The sequence below is a fragment of the Myotis davidii genome, unplaced genomic scaffold (assembly GCF_000327345.1).
Source record: "Myotis davidii unplaced genomic scaffold, ASM32734v1 scaffold337, whole genome shotgun sequence".
Taxonomy (NCBI): Eukaryota; Metazoa; Chordata; class Mammalia; order Chiroptera; family Vespertilionidae; genus Myotis; species Myotis davidii.
The window spans coordinates 2,193-12,209 of NW_006288250.1; the positions used below are offsets into that span (position 1 = coordinate 2,193).

General features: G+C 38.3%; 1 protein-coding gene across 1 annotated transcript in view; it reads right to left on the minus strand.

The window, feature by feature from the left end:
• Positions 1-1,678: 1,678 nt before the first annotated feature.
• Positions 1,679-10,017, minus strand: part of LOC102755735 (gephyrin) — a gene marked incomplete at its 3' end in the record, with an annotated part of 348,549 nt that continues 340,210 nt past the window's right edge. The window contains exon 20 of the mRNA XM_006760102.1: positions 1,679-1,800. Coding sequence (XP_006760165.1) covers positions 1,679-1,800 — 122 coding nt within the window. The remainder of the gene's footprint in view (positions 1,801-10,017) is intronic.

The following is a 10,017-nucleotide window of genomic DNA, read 5'->3' on the forward strand; positions in this document are numbered from 1 at the left end:
TTTATTTGTATACAAAAGTACCAACATAAGAAAAAATGGACAAAATTATAGTTCAGAACAGATTAAGGTTAAAATGACAAAAAAAAGAGAGCTCCTTTTATCTTATTTCTTAGAGCTCATTAACGCGCTTAGAGGCAGGGCCAGAGCCAGTGATAGGTAGGAAACAAAACCTAAACAACCTGGTAGGTTTGTTCTATACAGTTTCAGGTCTGCTCTGTGTTTTTGGAACTCTTGGAGTTGTATTATCTTTTCTCAGAAGTGAATTTTTGTCTTTTTAAAAGCTGTATCTGTATCAGGATTTTCAGGTGCTTGAAGTTTACATGGAAGGACAGGTTACTGGTCAGGTTAAAATGCAAACAACTACCCACCTTTCATCCCCCCTTTCTTTCTACTTCCCCAGGGCTCGGGATCCTGGATCGGGGTGATATTAGGTAACCTGTGACACTGGCTTCACCAGGGGTTCCATGGGGGCTGGCCACTTAGCTATAGGCTTCTCTAGAACTAAACATCCAGGCAAACACAAGTGGTGAAGAATCTAAAAAGAATGATGTATGAAATATGTCTAACAGCCTCTACAAAAAATGTCCTCAGAGAAAGACATAAAATCAGGAAGAAAGAAGAGAACTTTAAAAGGTCAGATGACATAAAAGCTACTGCTTCTCAGGTTACTGGCAAGATCCTGTGTCTAAGTTTTGATGTGTTGTGTCCAGTTTAAGTCTAAGGTGGGGTTTACAGGTGTGAGAGCATTAACTTATGAAATGGAGAGCCCTTCTAAAAGCACATTTGATTTTTGAGAAAACACTCATTTTAAGGGATGAAGGATCATGGTATAATGAGCTTTACTCAGTGACCAGGTGGTAATGAGAGAGAAGGATATTATGGTTGACAGAAACATACTGGTATCCACCACTCAGGTTCAGCTACTAGCTTGTCTCCATAAGGCTGATATTTCAGAATTACTAAAAGCAGGCACACCTTTGGAGAACGGGAAATAGTGCCTGGTGAAAGATGGCTGAGTAGCAGTGTTGCATGGTAGTGAGATGCTCAGAAAGCAGGCTTGCTTTAGGTCATGTGTAAGATACAGCTGGAGAGTCACTCGATTACTTTGGGAAATTTAGTAGAGGGCTGAGTTAATTTAGTAAATATGCTGTTAGAGATGGGCAATTATAGTCAGCATGCCTCCTTCTGAATTCTTAAGTTGGTGAAATCTGGAGAAACTCGGGTTACATAAGGATGCCAAAATAAATATAGAGGCCCTAGAAAACAATTGTACTTAAACTTCAAAAAATCAGTTAGTGCTAATTTTGACATTCTCTCTTACTCTTCTCACTTATGCTATGTCTTCCCTGTCTTTCTTGAAACAAGTACAAGTATGAATAGGAATAAAACACTATCACCATTACTTCAACTAGGATAAAGACAACACTATCAAAAAAGATCCCTGTAAATTTAATAAACCCATAGGACAGCAAAATATTTCTCCTGTTGTAATAGGCATTTCAGGAAAATGTCTGTCCCCAATGGACATAGATACTTCCATAATTCTTGGGCTTCTGAAGAATGAAATATGTGAAAATTATGGTATTTAATTTCTGTTGTTTTAGCAACAACCCCATATAGTTAGTACTCCTAAAATTCATATTTGTATAACAACTTAGAAATAAAATCCAATACTTACTTGTCTCCCACAATTCCCAAGTTGATTGTGGGGTAACCATGTTCCTGAATCGTGGCTAAGAGGGTTGAACGATTGCTGTCTCGAATCTTTCCTGGTAAGAGGTCATCTTCAGGATTTAGCAGCTACAAGGCCAAAAAAACCACCACAAATTATTCTCTTAGGATAATGTTGCCTATTGTTAATGGAAAAATAGACCTAGTAAACAGAGTTTAGTATATCTTGCACCTACAACAGTATTTGGCATATAGAAAATATATGCCCAAAGGATCTTTGAATAAATATTGAAAGTATAGGAGGATAAAAAAATGGTCCTGCAGAAATTTAAATGGTGGCTAAACAATATTGCACCAACTTTGGCTACAATTTGACAATAGTGCTCTGGAGATGCTGGCCTTCCCAGTGGTTGCTTACTGATGCAAACTAAATAAAACAACTTTAATTTTAACTCCCAATATTATTTTCCAATTTGTTTGAGGTAGAGACTCTGTGATATGATATTCTCAAGTCTGAAGAGAATGATCATTTATATCTTTTCTTTCAAGTTTTTTTTAATCTCTTTTCTGAAGTGGAATCAATACCTGAGAAGTTAAGCTTATTTGAAGGAGGAGACAGATGCCTTGTCTCTTTATTAGCAAACTTAAATAAGTAATACTTAACAACACATACTCACAATTCCATGACTTTGAATCACCTTTAGAAATTTAATATCTACTATTATATGCATATAAGAAAATTATAAAACGCTTAGTCTATTTTCCAATGAGGCAGTATTGGAATAGCATAAAGAGGTTGGTATTCAGATAAGGTTCAACTTCAAGTTGCCCAAACATATTATGCCTTAATTTTCTCATTTATAATATTTTTGGGCAGGTGAAAGTAGGTTTACAGTTATAATATAAATAAATAATACAGTAATTAATAAATAATAATACAAGAATAAACTTTCTTATGTACTCACAACTGTAAACCTACTTTTGCCCACCCTGTATAGTAATAACTACCTTATTATAGTAGTTGTTAGGATTGAGATAATGAATACTCAGTTGATATAGATAAATGTACAATAAACAAGATTTTCTTTTCTTTCTTTATTATATATGATATTGAGAGAGCACTTACTTTGCCCCTAGTTGGTCTCATATTATTACTCCTAGATGCTCATATAGATGAAATTAGTTTATAATGTGAACATGGATTTGGATTTTTTAGAGTATAAAATACTTAAAAGTAGGGGGTCCTCACATACACACACACAACAGACAAACTTTAATTTATGGATAATTTTAAGATGCACTCTGATTTTAGAAATGTTACAAAATGAACAAAGTATATATTTGAAGTGAGAAAATCTGGAATATTATCTTAGGAGGCGGACAGCAAGCCTGCACATTTAGATGCTCAGGTTGTTAATATGGCCAATACCCAAGGCTTCATATCTCAGTTCTCCCAAACAATAACCTCTAGTTTCTTCAGTCTCATTAGTGATACTATGTGGCTGGACCTTTTGCTTTGTGTTGAAAAAGTAGTAGCTTTGCAACTGACTGGCCCTTACAATAGCTGGAGGAAAACTTTGTCTTATTTAGTGTCACTGGGAGCCTTCCATTCAGATATGGCACTAATTTAACTTAATTAGATGTCAGGTTACATAGCAACCCACTTTCATCCTTAGTCACCAGCAGAGCTTGGAAAATTGCTATTGAAAAAGAAAACAAAGAAGAAAATTGCTTTTGAATGCTAATATAGATTAATTTTCTGATCTAATTAACACATGGTTATTGAAGCTATTATCCTATATAATAAAAGCCTAATATGCTAAGTGTCCAGTTGACTGGTCGTCTGTTCAACCAATCAAAGCCTAATATGCTAATGATATGCTAAGGCCACTCAACTGCTCGCTATGACATGTACTGACCACCAGGGGACAGATACTCCGACCAGTAGGTTAGTTTGCTGCTGGGGGTCTGGCCAATCAGGACTGAGTGAGATGGGCCGGACAAGCCCTGGAGCTCTCCAGCAGTCCCTCCCCGTTTGGCCAACCACCTGCGTCCCTCCCCGGCCCTGATCATGCACTGGTGGGGTCCCTTGGCCCACCCTGCACCCTCTTGCAATCTGGGACCCCTTGGAGAGTCGGTTTCGGCCGGGTCCCACAGGCCAGGCCAAGGGACCCCACTGGTGCACAAATTCGTGCACCGGGCCTCTAGTAATTTTATAAAGGTCATGGCTTGCAGTTCTTTTACTCCATTAATCAGATAACTTGTTTCAGAAAGAAAACTATGGCTATGTAATTTTTTTTCAGAAAAAGGTACTGGCTACCAACTAAGTAAGATTCCTCTGTTATTAAGGTATTTTCTTTGCCATTCATACTCCTCTCTGCTACTTTGCTGTAAACAGTTCCAGAAATAACAGAACAATTAGAGATTACTGGAGAATCAGTTATTTGTCTGCAAAATTGATATAATGAAATAATAGGTAGTTAAGTGAGGGGATAGGATTTACAGTGCATTTTAAGTGTTTTCAAAGAAAGCATACAGAATTGGATGGAAGATGATAAAACTGAGATACTAGAATAAATTCACAATATTCCCTTTTTAAAACTGAGTATTATTTTCTGGTATCTTATACTTCTGGTCATCTCTGGATGATGTCTGAAACTTGTTACAGTTGAAATACAAAAGAAAGAAAATACAAAGTAGGTGCAGGGACTGTGCACCAACCAGAAGGAACGACATTTCATAGACAAGTTAAATTGGCATTTAAGAGCAAGGCTCCTGGCTTTGGTTAAAGATGGTGAATTAGGGAAATCCTGAGCTCACTTTCTCTCATAGACACCAAAATTACAACTACATGTAGAACAGTTATCTCTGAGAATGACCTAACTACTAGCAGAATAGATTTTCTACAACTATGGATTTAAAAAAAAAAAGCCATACTGAGAGGGATAGAAGGGGCAGAGACTCACCTTACCCCCTACTCCCCATGCAGTGACTCACAAGTAGGAGAGAGATCACAACTGCAGAGGTCTCCCCTGAAGAGGGAGGGGTCCGAACTCCAGCCTAGGGATCCTGTATCAGGAAGAGGAGCCTGTATAACATCTGACTTTGAAAAACAGCAAGGCCTAGGTCTGGGAGTCAAAGGGTTGTAGGAAAACAAGGCTGCACTTTTTCCGAGTCCCAGTGCAGAGGCAGCAGTTTGAAAAGCACCTGGGTCATATGTGAAGGTAATACATTGACTAATTTTAGGGCATCTGCTGGAGGGAGAGGGATCTGTCAGAACTTTTTGCAGAGTCTGAAGTGCTGGTGGGCACCATGTCTTTCCCCTTTATTACTCTCCTTCCTTCTGCCTGGTCGGATGCTGGAAGATGCCATTTCTGTCACTCTCCATTAACCTTGCTAACACTGTTCACCCTACCTTGGTGTTTCCCTGAGGACCCACCCAGGCTGGCACCCCTCCAAGTGGTTTCTAACCTGCCACACCTGGTGGGCAGCCTCAGGAGCAACAGCACACAGCAGTGTGTTTGTAATAAGCTGAGGTTGGACCTTGCAGCCAGTGCCTCACAGCCAGCCTGGCCAGAGACCAGCCTTGCCTGCCAGTGTGTTCATAGCAGTTGTGGCCCAACCACAACAGAAGACCACACTAGTCCATACAGGAAACACTTCTTGAGCATCTGGCAAGGGGGGATTCCAACACGGGAACCCACAGAACACCTTCTAAATAAGGGTACTTTTTCAAGACCAGCAGACATAGCTGATATACCTAATACATAGAAACAAAAAGGCAAAATGAGGAGACAAAATGATATGTTCCAAACAAAAACAACACAAGACAAATTCCCAGAAAAAAACCCCTAAACAAAATGGAGCTAAGCTGTCTACTAGGTAAAGAGATCAAATAATAGTCATAAAGATGCTCATCAAATTCTGCAGACAAGTGAATAAACTCAGTGAGAACTTCAACAAAGACATAAATTACAAAAAGAACCTATTATAACTGAAGAATATAATAATTGAAATGAAAAATACACTAGAGGGAATCAACAGATCAGAAGATGCAGAAGAATGGACTAGCAATGAGGGAGACAGGATAGTGGAAATGACCCAATTGGAAGATCAAGAAGAAATAATTTAAAAGAATAAGGAGAGCATAAGGGACCTCTGGTACAACATCAAGTATATTCACATTTGCATCACAGGGGTCCCAGAAATAGAAGAGATAGAGAAAGGGATGGAACGCTTTTTGAAAAAATAATGGCTGAAAACTTTCTTAATCTCGTGAAGGAAACAGATATCCATATCCAGGAAGCATAGAGATCCCAAATAAGATCAATCCAAAGATACCCACACCAGGACACATCATAATTAAAATGTTAAAAGTTAAAGATAAAGAGAGAATCTTAAAAGTAGCAAGAGAAAAACAACTAGTTACATATAAGGTAATGACCATAAGACTATCAGTTGATTTTCAACAGAAATTTTGTAAGCCATAAGGGAGTGGCATGATGAAAGGGAAAACTCTACAACTAAGAATATTCTACCCAGCAAGGTTGAAGGAGAGATCAAGGGTTTCCCAGATAAGCAAAGGCTAAAGGAGTTCATTAATATTAAACTGGCATTACAAGAAATGTTAAAGGGTATTCTTTAAGTGGAAAAGAAAATGACAAAACTAGAAAAAAGAAAATATATGAAATAAAATCTCATTAGTAAAGGCAAACATGTAGTAAAGTTAGTAGACCACTTATAAAGTTAGAGCGAAAACAATTTAAATGACAATAAGTACATAACTATCAATAGTTACTTTACATATCCTATACAATTAAATAGTAAGAAAAATATTTTAAAACTCTAAAATATCCTTTTTGTTATTATTGATCTCAACATATGGGGAAAGCAGTTTAAAGAAAAAGCACTTCATGTAGAAGGGAAAAATATAATCTTAACGATGATTTCAATTCAGGATCAAGATATAGTGCTCTGCTTACAAGGGAACACTTACTAGCAGTACTTGAAGACTTGTGAGTTGAAATTGCATGTTACTTGAAAGATCGAATTAAGCTAAGTTTTGGTGCACAGCAATTGTACGTGATTTCTTGTTAATGTAGCAAAAGGCATTGAAATGTACTAGTATTGAAACATACATGTAAATATAGTTGTGGAAATTGTCTATTATATTTTCCTTGTGTCTCATTTATTTAGAGCATAGTTTCATTTTTATAATTGTTCTAAAGGATAAGGCTAAAATAATACTGTAATTGAAATTATATTTTAAATCCCCAACCCCAATTTCAGGCATTCAATATGTCTGAATTTCTAGAAAAGCATTATAATTGGTTATCTTGCCTATAAACTCTTTCTTTTTGAGAAAAAACACACACAACAGAAACATCAACTTGCAAAACTGTACTATTACTTGTACCAAACCATGACATATAACTCAAACTATTTTAAGTCAAACTGTTTTAACACAAGCGTGTTAGGACCTATATTCTCCAACGTAAGACCATGGACAATTTGAGACTATCGTAATTCACATGGACTTATGTGCGCCAAAGAAAAGACTGTTTTAGCAACTCATTTACTTTACAAAATATGACCAGTTATTGCCTAGAGTAGACCTTACTTATAAGCTTTTACCTTAAAACCACCCACGATCAACTCCAGTCCTGAAAATTCTGTTTTCTTTTGTAACTTCCCCGTTTTGGGACATTACTGAGACTCTGGCAAGGTGATGCTCATCCTTGCTCAAAACTTTCATATATTCAGTTTTGTACAATCAACAAGTTTCCTTGGTTGTCCTTGTATTAAGACTTTGAGAGTCATTGAGGTTCTACCAAGATTTAGGGATGACCCCTTGCCACCAGTAGTCTCATAGTGGTTACATTGTGCTTCCCTGAGATCTCTTGAGCCTCTTTGGTTGGGGGAATCTTTTTTCTATGGTAATAAGTCCAGCACTATGTTAAGCTCTAATACTTTTCTGTTGTTTTGTTTTTTGTTTTCCTGATCCTTTTCTGTTTAGCTCCCAAAGCTAGCTGATATTTTGTTTGTTGTAAAAATAAGGTTCCCAGGAATTTTTGGTTATTTGATTAAATTTGTCCTAATTTTTGTGCTTAGATTTTTGGAAAAAAAAATAGCTAAAGGAATGGAGGAAATTATGAGGTAGAGAAAGGAAAATGAGGGAACCCTTATCTAGTTCAGTTCGACAAGTATTTTTTAGTTTCATTTTCTTCCATTAAGGTCACCCGTGAGGTTATCTACCATGAGTGAGAAAGTAGGGTTGCTAGTAAGATTTAAAGGGGGTATAGAATGTATGAATGAACTATCCACTGCAGGAATGTGCTAGGAAATAAACAGTGACATCAGAATTACTGAGCAACTTTAAGTGCCAGGTTGACATTAAATGGCAAAAATTTGTAGTGGGTCAGGTAATCCAAGTTTTATGAATTTTTTCAGTAATGTTTTTATGCTTGGGAGCAAAACTGTAGCTGGAGGATGAAGCCATGCAGTTTTGATATTAATTTAATAAGCAAAGGAATAGATTATAAGGAGTGAAGCTGCCTGAAGAGTTAGTAGTGAGCCATGGTCTTTAATCTGGACGAGAAGTATAATATAGTTAGAAGAAAGTAATACACTATCTAATCTGATAGATTTCAGGTTGCCATTGAAAAGTTAGACAAATGAAATTTAAGAAACCTTTAGTGGGAAGCATTGTGACATAGTGGTAAAAAGTCATTATAGCCAAAAGACTTAGATATGAAACATAGCTCTACATCACTTATACAAAATATGTTAGGCTAGTCGCTTTGTTTTTGAGAGTTAATTTCCTGGATAATTATACTAATCTCATAGTGTTGCTTTAGTTATAAAGTACATAGCAGTTCTGGGCATAGGAGGCACTCAACTTCATATTCCTTCTCTTATTAATGGGGAAAAAGATTTTAAAGATTCTAACTTTACAGCAGCTGCTTGTGGAAGTCCTCAAATCTATCTGTCTCGATATAAAGCTGCCCCCTGGTGGTCAGTGCACTCCCACAGCCAACCTCCCATGTCCGGCCAACTTCCCATGGCTGGCCAACCTCCCGCTATCCCTCCCCCTGGCCGGTGCCTCCCTTTGGCCGGCCAGCAAACCTCTCATGATCCCTCCCTCCCATCCCTCTCCCCAGTCGGCAGGTCCTGATCGGCTGGGCATCAATTGGCCTGGCCCCGATCGGAAATGGGCGAGACAGCTTGATCAGCCCTGATCACTGGCCAGGCCTAGGGACCCCACCCATGCACGAATTTGTGAACTGGGCTTCTAGTATTACATAAAGATTTTAGGCAGACTATATATATCTAAAGTACATACTTGTTTGTACAGGCCTCTGCTATTACCAGTGGCCAGGTAAATTATAAAAAAAAAGGAACAGAAAAAGCAAAGGTATAGTAGAGATAAATATACTTAATTCTCTCTCTCTCTGTTTCTCTCTCTCTCAATCTCTCTCTCTCTCTCACTCTCTCTCTCTCTCTCTCTCTCTCTCTCTCTCTCTCTCTCTCTCTCTCTCTCTCTCTCTCTCTCTCTCTCTCTCTCTCTCTCTCTCTCTCTCTCTGTGTGTGTGTGTGTGTGAGAGAGAGAGAGAGAGAGAACATGAATGAATGAATGGGTTATGAAATATGGCAAAAGGTAACTGAAACAGTATCTTCAAAATTAGAAGACCAACATTTACTGAAGGAATAATTACCTACTTTGTGTAAGTAGGTAACAAGCATACAGTCTTGACTTCCCGAAGATAATGGTAGCTGGTTGACTGATGTCCAGTCTAAAGACCTATAGGTCACAATCTAAAGTTTCAAGAGAATAAGAATGTATCCTATCTAATAAAAGAGAAACATGGTAATTAGCCGTACGTCCGCAACCCTTCCCATTGGCTAATCAGGGTGATATGCAAATTAACTGCCAACCAAGATGGCGGCCGGCAGCCAGGCAGCTTGAAGTGAACACGAGGCTTGCTTGCTTCAGTGATGGAGGACTCCAACGTTCCCCGCCTACCGCTGCCAGCCTCTGAGCTTGCAGTTTGAAACACTGTTACAAATATAGAAGCTAAACAAAACCCCAGAAACCTGCTTTCAGCCAGCTGGGATCCCAGAGCTGGAGTTGAAACAGTGTTTCGATTATAGAACCCAAACAAACCAGATACCTGCTTTCAGCAGCAGAGGCCTAAGAGCTGGAGCCAAGCCTTAGCTGGAGCCAAGCCAGAGCTAAAGCTGGCCCAGAATAAAAAAGAAAAAAAGAAAAAAAGGAGCAGTTGGGAGCTTCAGTCACCCACCAGCCTGAAAACAGCCCTCAGCTCCTTACCCAGACTGGCCAGGCAA